This window comes from Phyllopteryx taeniolatus, chromosome 4, assembly GCF_024500385.1.
Source record: "Phyllopteryx taeniolatus isolate TA_2022b chromosome 4, UOR_Ptae_1.2, whole genome shotgun sequence".
In the NCBI taxonomy this organism is placed as follows: domain Eukaryota; kingdom Metazoa; phylum Chordata; class Actinopteri; order Syngnathiformes; family Syngnathidae; genus Phyllopteryx; species Phyllopteryx taeniolatus.
This window is the reverse complement of record NC_084505.1, coordinates 5,658,804-5,675,871: the sequence shown is the minus strand read 5'-3', so window position 1 is coordinate 5,675,871 and position 17,068 is coordinate 5,658,804. Positions and strand designations below refer to the sequence as shown.

General features: G+C 43.1%; 1 protein-coding gene across 2 annotated transcripts in view; it reads right to left on the bottom strand.

The window, feature by feature from the left end:
* Nucleotides 1-17,068, bottom strand: part of neurl1aa (neuralized E3 ubiquitin protein ligase 1Aa) — a 75,409-nt gene that overhangs the window by 13,147 nt on the left and 45,194 nt on the right. The window contains exons 4-5 of one of the 2 annotated variants that reach the window (XM_061772131.1): nt 12,744-13,466; nt 1,016-1,206 (exon numbers count right to left, since the gene is read on the bottom strand). In XM_061772131.1, the coding sequence (XP_061628115.1) occupies nt 1,016-1,206; nt 12,744-13,466 (914 nt within the window). The remainder of the gene's footprint in view (nt 1-1,015; nt 1,207-12,743; nt 13,467-17,068) is intronic. The other variant, XM_061772130.1, reaches the window with a different exon arrangement.

Below are 17,068 nucleotides of genomic sequence, written 5' to 3'. Positions count from 1 at the left end.
CAAATCATTGTTTTCTGTTTTAATTTATGTTTAACACAACGTCCCAACTTCACTGGAATTGGAGTTGTACATAACACCCTCAATTTCAAGTTTCAGCCTCATCACTCGAACTCATACTCTTCACCTCCAAGACATTCTTAGCCAACTCTTCTTTTAAAATAACCCCGATTCCATTTCTCTTCCGATCTACACCATGGTAAAATAATTTAAACCCTGCCCCTAAACTTCTAGCCTTACTGCCTTTCCACCTGGTCTCCTGGATACACACTATATCCACTTTTCTCCTAATCATCAAGTCAACCAACTCCCAAGATTTTCCTGTCATAGTCCCAACATTCAAAGTCCCCACATTCAGTTCTACGCGTTGTGCTTTCCTCTTCTCTTTCTGCCGAAGAACCCGCTTTCCACCTCTTCTTCTTCTTCAACTTCGACCCACAGTAGCTGAATTTCCACCGGCGCCCTGCAGGTTGATGGCGCTGGTGGCGGACGTTGTTAACCCGGTCCACGACCGATCCGGTATGGAATTCTTTGGATGAACGCTCATATTTGTTTGGCAAAGTTTTAAGTCGGATGCCCTTCCTGACGCAACCCTCTGCATTTATCCGGTCTTGGGACCGCCCCACAGTTTGCACTGGCTTGTGCCCCCCATAGGGATGCGTTACCACGTGCATATACCACACTGCCCCTAAAAGGCCAAGGCACACACAGTAAGCAGATGTTTATTTTTATCTATTGCTATTATTTTAAGATGATAATAATTATTATTTTACTTGTTACTAATTTGGTTGATCTTTTAATTTATATTTAAAGTTTAGTTTTGGTATTTGAATAAATACTGTTTTTAAACCAACGAATAATCATGTTTATTAATCGTGATTTCAATAGTAATCAAAATTAGTGATCCTTATTTTTTCCATAATCACTCAGCCCTACAACACACCCAACATATTGCTACATCTGGCAGCAGATGACGCAGCAGAAGGCCTGTGAAGTGCATGCCTTTGTTTCTAACTACCTGATTCCCTGCTTCTGTAGTGGCCGTATGGGTGGACCTACCCCCTACTGAGCTGCAGTAAGCTGCCGAGCACAAGCCTCCGTTGAGGACAGGATCTGAGCTGCCGCTGCCCAGGGCAATTGGAGTGTGCGGTGATGAGGACGGCGAACTGGGGTTCGACCCGGCCCGTCTATCTCCAACATGAGTAGAGCCTACAGAAGATAAAAGTAACAGGATTAGACAGTGTCAATCTCTATAAGAACTGCACTCACAAAACCTGTCAGCCAACTTTCCAGTTCCTGGTAGAATTAGAAAATGTATTATCTTCCTTCCATTTCAGCCTACGCACTGACATGTTGCTGTTGGCAAAATGTATGATGCAATACAAAGGAGAGCCTTGATGACTTAGGCAGGAGAATTGATCTCCATCTCCTCCTCCAGTGTGTCAAAATTGTCCTTGTGCATGACACGAAACCCTGAGTCAATCCCTGACATATCATTAGTGCACTCCCACTCGTGTCAACAGACGAATGACAAACAATATTGTGAGGCAACCAGAGACAAACTACGTCAAAAAGCATGCCAGCATTTAATACTGCAATAGTTGGTTTAGAAAAAGGAGGAAGTTGCAAGTCCAGACACACTGCCCAGATAATAAAACAATTATCCAAGTTGTTATGTTGCTATCGTAACACATGCGCTTAATAAATTTGCACTTAGCTAAAATGACGGAGCACTGATTTAATAGTTGGGGGATATACAATGCCCCTATGTTCTTTCTTTCCTGGTAAATGGTCAGTAGACATGTGAATAGGGAATATATGATCCTAATTTACCCAGTGAGACTCGACCAGGACAAACCAGGTTGGAATGGCTCAAAATTGAGGAGTTGTCTCACATTCCTTCACCTAAAAGTATCCTTGAACAAGATTATGAACATTGCTCATGATGCTGTGGTATCAGTGGAAGAACCATGTTGCTGTAGAACTGGCTGAAAAAAGGTAAATTCATAGATGGGACACAAAGTTAATTTTATGAGTCACAAAGGAGATAAAGAGTGAAGAATCAGAAGCAACTGTAAGGGAAAGGCGTGGTGGACCTCGAGAGGAAAATGAGCTGGTGTAGCAGCACGTGGTGCACTGCGAGGATCTGAATAACAGCTGTCTGAAACCCTATTATCTACGTCACCACCTGAACATGAGGCACAACATGTCATTACCCCCTTACATTTTTCAAATTCAAAGTGTTAAGAGTTAAAAAATCCAAACTGCTACAGCCCCATTCTCGTATTGCATGTACAAATATTAAACTTAGGACTTAACATTGTTGGTACCGACAGATGCTGAGAGGTGGCTTCTTTTCCAAGAGATTTGTTCAAAACCACAGCAGGTTACAGTTGGCTTTTACCTCCATCATAACAGAAAAGGTGGCTCTCATTTTCCATCATGTGCGATGTGAAGAACGGACCAAAATTAAAAAGAGAACAAGTTTGACACAGGTGATTAGTACACCAATTGCGAGACACTTTCACATAAACAACAACAACATTTTAAGACCTTGTAACATGCAAGCCTTGTCCGGAATTTTCTATTTGGGCCGTAACACCTTCTGTCCATCCCCCTATAAATCCCCCTGGGCAAGCACCTCCCATCTTGTGCAGCTGAGCTCCGAGGATCTGCTGTGTGTGATCCAGCCTGATAAGCACAAGATTAAACTGACCTGTGTAAACAACAAAGAAAAGCTTACTAGAGGCGAAAGCACTGACTTCCTCCACAGCTATTCTTCATTCCATCCAACTATCAATCTTTAGTGCTACAAATACAGTGTGACATGACGGGTCTTTGGTCAGTTTGGGAGTGCTCTTGTTTGCACATTCAGGGATGCCGCTTGCAGACCTCTTGAGGACGTCAATAGCCTTGCTTCACTTTTTGTTGTTCAATTTTGGTGGTAACAGAAAAAAAAGAGGGGATAACATTTTCATTTATTTTTCAAATGATAGCCCTGCTTAACAATGGGCAGTTCTTAATATAACTGCAGCAAACTATCTCAGGCAACAAAAACAAAATGTTCTCACAGGACCAACTGTTGTCTATTAGTAAGTTTAGATTGGATGAGAGCACAGGGGCTCAGCAGGCAGTACCCTGGGGTCATGACTTGTCCTGCTGAATTAATTGTTCATAGTTTTAGTTAAGCACTTTTGGGGAAGACAGAGTGAGACATTCCCTTGGTGTGCATTGTTTGCAAAGTGAAATGGGTGGGGTGCTGCTTTTAAGTACACACAGTCTACAAAGACAGAGGGTGGAACTTCAAGTCTTACAGGCCTAAACATTATGATATGTATGTTAGGTCCAAGCGGCACGGTGGACGACTGGTTAGAGCGTCAGCCTCACAGTTCTGAGGACCCGGGTTCAATCCCCGGCCCCGACTGTGTGGAGTTTGCATGTTCTCCCCGTGTCTGCGTGGGTTTTCTCCGGGCACTCCGGTTTCCTCCCACATCCCAAAAACATGCATAAATTGGAGACTCTAAATTGCCCGTAGGTGTGACTGTGAGTGAGAATGGTTGTCTGTTTGTATATGCCCTGTGATTGGCTGGCAACCAGTTCAGGGTGTACCCCGCCTCCTGCCCGATGACAGCTGGGATAGGCTCCAGCACGCCTGCGACCCTAGTGAGGATAAGCGGCTCAGAAAATGGATGGATGGATGTTAGGTCCACTGCACACCGAGAGATGCAACCAAAAGTGACTGAACTGTCGCGCTGTGTGCAGGGTTTTCATGAGTGGCTGACTATCAGCTAATGCTTTTGCTGCGGTTCCAAATTTTAATCGCTGGTGAAGTGTCGCAAGTATTGCAGATCTAACAGCCAATCAAAAATGCATATAATGTAAATATATTATATACTGTATATGTTACTGTCACGATTTGAAATTTTTTGATTGAAAAAAAGAGAATTTTTCATGCCTTTTTAAACTTGTAAGTTCATTGAAATTAGCAACATTTGTTTCAACTCAAAGTACAGTTTTTGAATTAAATGTATCTGGTGCGGCTAGCTATACCTGCCTCATAGTTTGTAGTGCATACTTAGAGGTAACAAAACAAAAACAGTACCTTGTAAAAATAATAATTAAAAAATGCATCTGTGCCGGGCACGGTGGTCGACTGGTTAGAGCGTCTGCCTCACAGTTCTGAGGACCGGGGTTCGGTCCCCGGCCCCGCCTGTGTGGAGTTTGTGTGTTCTCCCCGTGCCTGTGTGGGTTGGATGGATGAACAAGATTAGTGGTATAGAAAATGGATGGATGGATGGTTAAATGCTTGCAAAACCTTGGCACTGGTGCAGCCCCCAGCATACGATTTGGTCACATCCTTTTTTATGGGGAGGTACAGCATGACCATGCATGCTGATGAAGAGTTGTCTGAATTAGCATACCATACTTTTATGAAGTAAAGATTGAAAGGGACTCGAGATACTTTAAAAAAAATAAATAAATGATCTTCTTTTTTTTGTCCTGCTCGGCTGTTAGGCCAAGCAGAATGGAAAATCTGCATCCCTGTGTCACAGTGGAGTTTTTAAGCTCCCGCTGTGGTATTATAAATGAGGTTTATTGAGAATCAGACTTCATCAGTCGAACAGAACAAAGTTTCTAGAAGGGAGAAAGAAACAAAGACAAAAGACAAAGCACTAATGTAAATAGGATGAGAGAAGTAAATCATTACATTATCTACAACAATGAAACGTTAAATATGAGTGTTGCATGGGGCTGTAGTGGTACACCCAGTGAGGGACTCGAGATACTTATACAAAATATTTTCCGAGGAAAAAGACGTTTGTCTGCACCAAGGAGTGGCTGACAACACAGGTCAATTATTTTATATATAGAGTGGGCCACGGTTCGGTTCATATCTCGGTTTTGTAGTCACAATTTGCGGTTCGCTTCGGTACACGTTGACTCTTATGAAAAGAATTTCTTGTATAATTTTTTTTTTTTACATTTGCTTTTAAAAAATATACTGAAAGTATATATTCACAGCATTATTATTTATTATTTCTCTTTTTTGTGTTATTTAGTTATTTTTATTACTCAAATAAATATTTGCTGTTCTATGTCAGCGGTATATAGTGACAGGCAGAATTAAATGCTCTTCTATTGGACGGCAAAAGGTACAATAAAGCTGTGTATCCACCTGTTGCCATTCATACAACAGAATAGGTAATGGCTTCCTGCAAATATATCAGCTTTGTGTTAAATTAAAAACTTTGATACTTTTTATGATATTTTTGTTTGGTGGTTTACCATGGTTTTTCTAATGTAAAAATAGGTGCCTTGGATCAAGAAAGGTTGGAAAACACTGGTCTAAATCTCCTAAATAAAACCTCATTATTAAATAAGTCTTATATGACATAGATGAGACGGACATGTTTCATAATTCATATCCAATAGGGGTAGGGGAGTGACTATATTATATTATTCTTATGAAAATTATACGTGAATGAATGCTGCTCATGCATACAGTTGACTCCATAAACCTTCGTCTCTTCATTCATGGGACATGGATGCTACTCTCATCTTTTTGGCTCTAACAAGTCCACAATGGATTTAAATTAAAACGAAGATGTGATTTAACTGCAGAATTTCAACTTTGAGGGTATTTACATCCACATCGGGTAAGCGGTGTAGGAATTTTAAGAGTCCGTGTATATCTACCACTTACTTTTTATGGGAGCTACCTAGCTGCATGGTAGCATCGTGTATCCTCGGGTTGCTGAAGGAGGTCTGACGCATCTCTCTCAAAACCAAATGACGACCCATAAACCTAAAGTATCTCCCGTTGGAGTTTGTCTCAGCACTGTTAATTTTTCTAGGAAATGTGCCCAAAGTTATTTTTCCTACCCTACAATGTTGCCCAGGAGCCAAATGAATGCTAAAAACAAATGTATATGGGATGAACTTAAAGGTGTTGCTTTCTATTTAAGACCAGAGCCCATTGACAGCGCCACAAACGGGCATCATGACTACTTTACCCAGAGTTCAACACTGGGTCAGGCACGTTGCAGGTGCATTCGGAAATATCCTCTGAGCGCCCTCTGCTACACTCCGCAACATTCGGAAACTCGGAGCACTGTTGGTATGTACGCTCTCAGAGAAGTGTTGAGGTGTCAGATTGAATTTCTGAACGCAGCTTATACGCACTGCTGTAACCATACCCGGCACCATCTCGACGCTATTGTTCTCTGCTTCGCCACATTTGTAAATGAGTAAAGAATTTTGCGTGCCTACGGACCTAACGACACATCCGGAATGTGCATATATATATATACATACATATATATATACATACATACATACATACATATATATATATATATGTATGTATATATATATATATATATATATATATATGTATGTATATATATATATATATATATATATGTATGTATATATATATATATATATATATATGTATGTATATATATATATATATATATATATATATATATATATATATATATGTATGTATATACACACACACACACACATACGTATGTGTATATGGGCGACACGGTGGCCGACCGGTTAGCATAGCTGGCTAACAGTTCTGAGAACCCAGGTTGAAATCGGCCTCACCTGTGTGGTGTCTGCCTGTTCTCCCCGTGCCTGTGTGGGTTTTCTCCGGGTATTCCGCTTTCCTTCCACATTCTAAAAACATGCATGGTAGGTTGATTGAGGACTCTAAATTGCCCGTAGGTGTGAATGTGAGTGAGAATGGTTGTTTGTTTACATGTGCCCTGCAATTGGCTGGCGACCAGTTCAGGGTGTACCTCGCCTTTTGCCCGAAGATAGCTGGAATAGGCTCTAGCACACCCGCGACCGTAGCGAGGACAAAGCGGCATACTCCCGTAGCACCACCCACAAGACTCCCCGAGGGACACAATCGAACGCATTCTCCAAGTCCACAAAACACATGCAGATTGGTTGGCGAACTCCCATGCACCCTCAGGGACCCTGCCGAGGGTGTAGAGCTGGTCCACTGTTCCACACTGCTCCTCCTGAATCTGAGATTCGACTTCCCGAAGGACCCTCCTCTCCAGCATCCCTGAATAGACCTTACCGGGGAGGCTGAGGAGTGTGATCCCCCTGTAGTTGGAAAACACCCTCCACCGCAGTTTGCCAATCCAGAGGCACTGTCCCCGATGTCTACGCGATGTTGCAGCGGCGTGTCAACCAAGACAGCCCCACAACATCCAGAGCCTTTAGGAACTCTGGGCAAATCTCATCCACCCCTGGGGCCTTGCCACCGAGGAGATTTTTAACCACCTCGGTGACCTCAACCCCAGAGATAGGAGAGCCCGCCTCAGAGACCCCAGACTCTGCTTCTTCATGGGAAGGCGTGCCGGTGGAATTGAGGAGGTCTTCGAAGTATTCTCGCGACCGACTCACAACATCCCGAGTCGAGGTCAACAGCGCCCCATCCCCACCATACACAGTGTTGATGGTGCACTGCTTCCCCCTCCTGAGACATCGGATGGTGGACCAGAATTTCCTTGAATTTTCCTTTCTCCAAGGCCTCACCGAACTCCTCCCATGCCCGAGGTTTTGCTTCAGCGACCACCAAAGCTGCATTGCGTTTGGCCAGCCGGTACCCATCAGCTGCCTCAGGAGTCCCACAGGCCAAAAAGTCCCGATAGCATTCCTTCTTCAGCTTGACGGCCTCCCTCACCATTGGTGTCCACCAACGGGTACAGGGGTTGCGGCCACGACAGGCACCGACCACCTTACGGCCACAGCTCTGGTCTTGTTGTCTTCTATTCATCATCAGTGTCTTAATACGGTGCTATGAAAGGCACTTAGAACATAAGAGGATGTGAAGCAAAAATAAAAAAAAAAAAGGCTAATTTGCTATATATATATATATATATATATATATATATATATATATATATATATAGCTGGCACGGTGGACGACTGGTTAGCACATCTGCCTCACAGTTCTGGGGGCCGGGGTTCAAATCCCGGCCCGCCTGTGTGGAATTTGCATGTTCTCCCTCTCCCTGGATGGGTTTTCTCTGGGCACTCGGGTTTCCTCCCACATCCTGTGGAAGTGGCCGGGTGCAGTGTGAGCCGGGCGGTGGCCGAAGGCAGCGACCTTGGCAATCTGATCCCCGGCTACAGAATGTGTTTCTAGGGACGAGGAATGTCCCCTCTCTGGCAGGGAAGGAGCCCGAGGTCCAAAATGGATGAGCGTTGATTTTTTTTTTTTTTTTTGTCGGCATTTCTTGCCGACAAGCTGCTTACACAGAGGAAAAGCGGACATGGCTGAGGACACGGGAAGGCCACGCCCCCAGTAGGTATATCGCGCTGGGGTGTTTTAATTTATTTTTATTTTTTTACCGCTTGACTGACTGGGAGCATTTCCGGGGTGTGCATTGTGCAAAACAACATCGGTTTGGCTAAGGACCCCCAAAAAAGTCACCTAAGATATGACACGCTTACAAAGAACAATTTAAACTGCAAGCTATCAGTTACGCGGAAGAACATGGGAATCGAGCAGCCGCGAGAGAATTCAAGATCAACGAATCCATGGTTCGCAAGTGGAGGAAGCAGGAAAATGAGCTTCGGCAAGTCAAGAAGACGAAGCTGAGTTTCCGCGTAAAAAAAAGAAAAACAAAACAAACCTCACTCTAACTTAAATGGAAATTGAAATCTTGATTGCTCTCCTGTCAACACAAGACAATAAATCAGCATTAGATGAGATAAGTTACATGCTGGAATGTAAAGAATGTAGAAAGATTACAGTAGATGACTTGATTTTGAAAGCTGGTAAGGAGACCTGTTCTATTATTCTTCTGTTTCTGATTTGGTGTTGTGCCAACATTTTTTCTTTTTCAACTATGGAGAATATTAGCTTGGGGTGAATATCATTTTACATCATGCAGTGGATAGTTAGAGGGACTGGTGAAAGATCATGAGATGTTTTATAATAGGAAGTTATAACTAGGGCCTGACCCATAGCCCTTTTGAAATTGGTAAAACTCATCTGATTTTTTGCCGATTATTTTCTTTTTTAAAACATAAACACATTACAGCATAAGACAAAGATAAAAATTGGAATAAAATCAGCAAAACAATTTTGATTTCCAATTTCTCTCGACGTTAAATACTGATGAACAAAGTATTATAAAACAGTCAAATGTTGTGCCTATAATTCATATCTTTACTGTTGTAAGCATTAAAGGATAAAAAAACAAGTAATTTGATTCATGATATATATTTTTTTCTTTTTTTTCTTCCATTTCGGATTGGTCGTGGCCTGGGTTAACAAAGTCCGCTACCAGCAACGTTAACCTACAGGGCGCCGGTGGAAATTCCGCTACTGTGGGTCGAAGACGAAGGAGAGATGGAAAGCGGGTTCTGAGGCAGAATGAGAATTGGGAAGCAGAGTTTAGAACTGAATGTGGGGACTTTGAATGTTGGAACTATGACAGGAAAAGCTTGGGAGTTGGTTGACATGATGATTACGATTAAGGTTGATATAATGTGCATTCAGGAGAGCAGGTGGAAAGACAGTAAGGCTAGAGGTTTAGAGGCAGGGTTAAAATTATTTTACCATGGTGTAGATGGGAAGAGAAATGGAGTAGGGATTATTTGAAAGGAAGCGTTAGCTCAGAATGTCTTGGAGGTGTAAAGAGTATCAGATCGAGTGATGAGGCTGAAACTTGAAATTGAGGGTGTTATGTATAATGTGATTCGTGGCCCACAGGTAGGATGTGACCTAGAGGTGAAAGAGAAATTCTGGAAGGAGCTTGACAAAGTAGTTCTGATCATCCCAGACAGAGAGAGAGATACAGAGAGTCGTGATTGGTGCAGATTGTAATGGACATGGTGAAGGAAACAGGGGTGATGTGAAGTGATGGATAAGTTTGGCATCCAGGAAGGAAACGTGGAGGGACAGATGGTGGTAGACTTTGCAAAAAGGAAAGGAATGGCTGAAGTGTACACTTTCTTCCAGAAGAGGCAGTAACATAGGGTGACCGAGAAGAGCGGAGGTAGAAGCACGCAGGTGGATTACATCTTGTGCAGACGATGTAATCTGAAGCAGGTTACTGGCTCTACGGTAGTGGTAGGGGAGAGAGTGGCATACCTGTGGAGGTATGGAAGCATCTAGGAGAGAGGGCTATGGAATTTTTGACTAGCTTATTCAACAGAATGCTTGCGGGTGAGAAGATGCCTGAGGAATGGAGGAAAAGTGTACTGGTACCCATTTTTAATGGTTTAACAAGGGTGATGTGCAGAGCTGTGGGAACTATAGAGGAATAAAGTTAATGAGTCACACAATAAAATTATGGCAAAGAGTAGTGGAAACTAGACTCAGGACAGAAGTGAGTATTTGCGATCAACAATATGGTTTCATGCCTAGAAAGAGTACCACATACATAATTTGCCTTGAGGTTGTTGATGGATAAGTACAGAGAAGGTCAGAAGGAGCTACATTGTGTCTTTGTAGATCTAGAGAAAGCCTATAACAGAGTAGCCAGATAGGAACTGTGGTACTGCATGTGGAAGTCTGGAGGGCAGAGAAATATGTTAGAATAGTCCAGGACATGTATGAGGGCAGGAGAACAGCAGTGAGGTATGCTGTAGGTATGACAGAGGAGTTTAGGGTGGAGGTGGGACTGCATCAGGGATGAGCCCAGAGCCCCTTCCTGTTTGCAGTGGTGATGGAAAGGCTGACAGGTGAGGCTGGAATCCCCATGGACCATCATGGTCGCAGATAACATTGTGATCAGCAGTGAGATCATGGAGCTGGTGGAGGAACTATTAGAAAGGTGGAGGCATGCACTGGAAAGGAGGGGAATGAAGATTAGCGGAAGTAAGAATACTGTATATGTGCATGAATGAGAGGTGGAGGGGGAAGAGTGGGGCTACAGAGAGAATAAATACCAAGGGTGGAGGACTTTAAATACTTGGGGTCAACAGTCCAGAGCAATGGTGAGTGTGGTAAGGAAGTGAAGAAACAGGCCCAAGCAGGTTGAAACTGGTGGATGAAGGTGTCAGGTGAATTATGTGACAGAAGAGTCTCTGCTCGGATGAAGGGCGCAGTTTATCAGACAGTGGTGAGGCCAGCCATGATGCACGGATTAGAGACAGTGGCGCTGAAGAGACAACAAGAAGCAGAGCTGGAGGTGGCGGAAATAAAGATGTTGAGGTTCTCTCTAGGAGTGACCAGGTTGCATACGATTAGAAATGAGCTCATCAGATGTTAGATGTTTTGTATACAAAAGTTAGAGAGAGCAGACTTCAATGGTTTGGACACATCCAGAAGCGAGATAGTGAGTATATTGGTAGAAGGATGATGAGGATGGAATTGCCAGGCAAGAGAACTCGAGGAAGCCCAAAGAGAAGGTTGATAGATGTAATGAGGGAAGTTGGTTTTCGAGAAGAGGATGCAGGTGATAGGCTTACATGGAAAAGGACGACACGCTGTGGCAACCCCTAATGGGACAAGCCGGAAGGAAAAGAAGATATATATTTTTGAATGAATCGGCCGATTATTCATTTATTCTGAAATCCTTATCAGGTGTTATAACTGGTCAACTTCCCATTCCACTGCTGTTACACACTATGTATTCAATATCTTTTTTTTAAAGAGATAAACACTTAAACAAATACTTTTAAATGTCCAGTGATGTTTATCTTGATTTTTAACTAATTGCTTCTTTACAGTAGAAGACACCAGTACCAGTCAGCATTACACCACAACAGAACTTCTCAATGTCCGTCCATTGTTTTTGCTTGCTTTTACGATAGCCAATACTATAGGGCACATGCGTCAAACTCAAGGCCCGGGGGCCAGATACGGCCCGCCACATCATTTTATGTGGCCCGCAAAAGCAAATCATGTGTGTCAACTTCCATGATTCTTGTTAAAATCTGTTCCAAATTTTTGTATAATATTCATAAGTAATAAATAGTAATTAACTATTATAAGCATGTTTTGCCCCTTTTACAGTTATTTGAACAATAGTTGAACAAATTATTATCCTTGATTTCTGATTTCAAAACTAGTTATCCATCAATTTGTTGTCTCCACAGGCAAAGTTGAGACATCATTCCGTGGGTGTGTGCAGGTTACAGCCCTCCCTTCAACAGCTGCTTGTCACCTTTGCTCGCTTGCTTCCTGTTTTACATCTTTGTGAGCCTTGACAAAGCATATACCTTCTCCCCAAATACATAAATGTGTGCAGAGAAGTTCTGTCTTCTCTTCCAAATTACAAAGTATTTTCCCATAGGTGCTGGTCATTAAGTTTGTCTGTATTGGTATACTGTCAAGGTTACACTTAGCACCAAATCAATGCAAACGTAGGGGAATAAATAAAAGATGCATAAGTTTGGAGCTCAAACAAATGGAAAGCATGGCCAAATAAATATCAATATTCTATCCCCGGGCACATGATGGACAAAGGGGAATGTTTTCTCCAACACAGATTGCTCTTAATTTAAGTGGAGCATTTTTCGTAAGTTAAAGCATGAAGCTAAAGAACACATATGCCCTCCAGCCCTTAGGTTGGGCTTTATAAATACAGTAAACATGAATAGCTGAGTTATTCAGACAATAATTGCTGATAGGTTCAACAGGAGGGGAAAAAAATGTAAATAGGTGAATTTGTGAATAGTGAACTACGACTGTGCAGAACATTATAATCACTGTCTACCCATGTTTGTGTTGAATGTGATTGCATGAGGTTCCTGCTTACCCAGAATTCTCAGCTGAGTGACAGCACCATGCAGGCCAAAGAACATCCAGAGTGGGCGCGAGTTGTCCACACATACTTGCATGCCAACATTGGCGCCATTGTGGCTTAAGATGATCTCCCCTTCTTGGTTGACCAAGAAACCTAGGATATCACTGCATTGTAGAGGCGTGGGCACTCGACACACTGCCCAAAACTCCTTTCTGTCGACTAGAGCCTCTGGATTATATGGCAGGTCACTGGGGCGCAGCACAGCCGGGTCACATGATGTCACTCCATAGGACAAGGAGCCAGAGCGGGCTGGACTGGACTTGGTGACTTTGATAAACACACACTCTCCAGTTCGTAAGGGTCGGTTGGTAAAAACCAAAGTGCGCTCCTCACGTGAATGCTCCGATCTCGCCACAGTCTGTTCATCGAGCGTCTTAATATGGGCCCCACGCAACTGGTGGAAGTGGAGATCATTCTCCAGGACTGACGGCAGAAGAGATGATTGCTGTGAGTTGAGGGAGTTCTGGGGTATGGGACAGACAGAGGAGGCTGGGGCCAGGTGGAGCGTTTGATGGTGTGAGTGATTGTGGGAGTTGCCTCCATCCTCCTGTTGAAGGTTGAGGTCACACAGGCTAACAGAGAGACGGGAGTCATCTGCCTCACGGCGGAGAGAGGAGGAGCGCACTGTTGTGAAAGAGCGTGGGCGCAGGCAGTCAGGAGGAACAATCTCACTGTCTGAAAAAAGATGTGAAAAAGCAAATTATAAAAATTGCAGTCTTTTAATGTTTTTGTTCAGCAATTGAGTTCATGGTTAGCTAAATCCAAGATTATAAAGAGTGCAACACTAGTGTAACAAGTACTTTTGAACATAGTTTAAATTTGTCAATAAGTGCACTGCGGTTGACAGGCAACCAGTTCAAGGTGTACCCCTTCTCTTGCCCACAGTCAGCTGGGATAACTCACCAGCGACCCTACTGATTACAAGCGGCATAGAAAATGGACGCGTGTATAAATAAGTTTCAGCTTTAGTAGTGCTAACTCATTATATTTTCTGCTGTTATATAAAATATATAGCCATGCCATTCTTGTGAGTGGGTATACATGCGTGTACTAGTCAAAATACAAAGCCCAATTCTTTATCAAATGGTGTGGCAAAGAACATAGGCACACACAAGCACTACTCCAGCACTGATAAAGTTGCTCATCCTATAACGTGACATGATTGCTCAAAATAACAACTCTGTATGTGCCCTCCTCTACCTCCTGCCCAGGGATGGAGTTAAAATTAGCCTATTATACAGAGTAAGACTGGTTTATGTGCCGAAAGGGGTGAGCTCTTCTTCCACCCTAAGCAGAAGATTTTGAGAGCAATTGAGGGAAGAAAAGAAGGCAGAAGGCCTACGTCTGTCTCTGGAGAGTCTCTCAGTACTGGTCGGGTCTGGGTGCCTTTATCTGACCCGAACCTAAGAGTCTGACTCCAGATAAAGCTCTTGGCCTCAATTACCAGGGTTGTGGGGCAGGCCACTCGCCTGTACACAGCAGTCAGGAAAACACACCAACCCAATAATGCCACAGCCGTATGGGACATTGAAATAATATGAATTGTAATTGCTGAATGGAAATATTTTAGCTGGAAAATATACAAGTGGCATGTTTAAGAGGAAAAAAAACAAACAAAAAAAAAATGCTAATTGGATTTTTTTTTTTTACATTTTACATTACATTTGTTAAAGAGGTCAATGTCCGAAATTATTCACACCCTTTCTTAATACAGGCATAACCAATGTTCTAAATGTAGAACATTGTTGTTTACCAGGGTGGACAAATACAGAATTTCTTCACAATGGTCTGATAACGGCGTCACAGTGGTCGACTGGTTAACACATCCGCAGTTTAGAGGCGGTGGGTTCATATCCGAGCTTCGACCTACCTGTGTGGAATTTGCATGTTCTCATTAGCTCCTGCCTTTTCCCCTGGTACTCTAGCTTCCTCTCACATTCCAAAATCATGGACATTAGGTTAATTGAAGGCTCTAATTGTCCGTAGGTGTGAATGTGAGTGGTTGTTTGACTACACTGTGAATTCTAACTAGTTTACTTAAAAGTTGTGAAAACGATAACCTCACTTTTTTTTCCAAATAAACTTTCTAGATTAAAATACTGTACAACTTCAAGTTAGGTCAACAGATTCTTTGCAAGTAAATTCAAATGGTACAGCACTTTTCTACCTTCAAGGTACTCAAAGCGCTTTGACACTGTCTCTTCATTCACCTACTGATGACGCTGCATCAGGAGCAATCTTATCTTGAGCAAGGACACTGACATGGTCACAGAGACTCAGAATCAAACGCACAACTTTTGGGTTGAGAGACGACCACTCTACCACTTTAGCATGACTGAATGACTACAATTACGTTTACTCGTCAACCTATTTATCTTACTGTACTTATCTGGATAAAATGAGGCAACTGGTTTCCAAACTTTTTGAAAGTTAAGTGAATATTAGAGTAGATACACTTAGCTTCAACATTCAGTTGGTAAGCATTCACAAACTACAAACTTGAACTTCAGGAGTTTATTAACAAACCCAAAATGTGGAAACAGATGCATATGCTGTGAACCTGTGCAGTGCTGTTGGCACTAGATGAAGATACTTCATCCAATCACACTTTAGTCTAATCTCCATCCATCCATCCATTTTCTTATCCATCTATTTTCTTTACCGCTTCTCCTCACTAGGGTCGCGGGCTGCTGGAGCCTATCCCAGCTATCTTCGGGCGGGAGGCGGGGTACACCCTGAACCGGTCGCCAGCCAATCACAGGGCACAGAGAAATAAACAACCATTTGCACTCACATTCACACCTACGGGCAATTTAGAGTCTACAATCAACCTACCACGCATGTTTTTGGAATGTGGGAGTAAACCGGAGTGAACATGCAAACTCCACACAGGTGGGGCCGGGATTTGAACCCCGGTCACCGGAACTGTGAGGCAGATGGGCTAACCAGTTGTGCCGGCACTTTAAATTCATCCATCCATCCATTTTCTGAGCCGCTTCTCCTCACTAGGGTCGCGGGCGTGCTGGAGCCTATCCCAGCTGTCATCGGGCAGGAGGCGGGGTACACCCTGAACTGGTTGCCAGCCAATCGCAGGGCACATAGAAACTAACAACCATTCGCACTCACAGTCACACCTACGGGCAATTTAGAGTCTCCAATTAATGCATGTTTTTGGGATGTGGGAGGAAACCGGAGTGCCCGGAGAAAACCCACGCAGGCACGGGGAGAACATGCAAACTCCACACAGGCGGGGACGAGGATTGAACCCCGCACCTCAGAACTGTGAGGCTGACGCTCTAACGAGTCGGCCACCGTGCCGCCACTTTAAATTCTAAATTTATAATAATAAAATAATTTAAAGTAAATCCCAGTTATAAAAAAAAATACAAAGAAATAACATCTCTCAATGTATTTGATACAGTGAAGTAGAAAAAAATATATAGCTCCACATACATAAAGGATCAAATGCAGGTACTATTTGACTACAAGTTTCATTGCAAAAGTACTGGGTTACTTCAGCTGATACCTTTAAAAAGGTATGAGTAACTACGCAAAACTACGCAATATAAAAACTTCAGTTAGGTAGTTTAGGTAGTGCCTTACAACATTGGAACAGCAGTGTTTTTCTTCAAATTAAGTAGTGCCTTTGTCCATTTGGGTGTGTGCCTTTCAGGGGCCTGGCCCAGTGAGTTTCATCAGGAGCTGGAGACGGGTTGGACTGTTATTTCAGTGTGAGTGTCTGGGCATGAGTTGTGGCGTACAGTAGCGCATTGCGAGTGTTCTCATTTTGTATTTGTGTGTTTGACAGTTTGTCCTGTTCATAAACGGTTTAAAGTGCATCAGTGACTGTGGCTTTCCTTGCCCACACATGGGCAGCAACATTACAGTCCCTTAAATGCTGCACATTTTTTCACATCCCTCGAGCGGCAGCAAGTCTGAAGCCTGCTCATACCTGAAATTTTGGCTTGTAACACAAAGGCTGATAACTTGAAAATCTCCCAAGTTAAGGCACTCGTAAATCAAGGTACCACTGTATATCTGAAAAGAAATGACAGTGACAAAGACGTGGCCATATCTTGATATAAACATTTTATGATCCGCAAGCACTGCACACAACTCTGCCGAGTCAGCTTCTCTACGACACTGTCACGTACGTGGTTAGGGCGAAGGCAAGGAACGCAAGGCAAGAACATGGTGGACCCAATTGCAGGGAAGCAGGGAGGCAAGGCAGGCGTGCGGGAATCTCAAAATAATATTTAATCACAATGATAAAAACA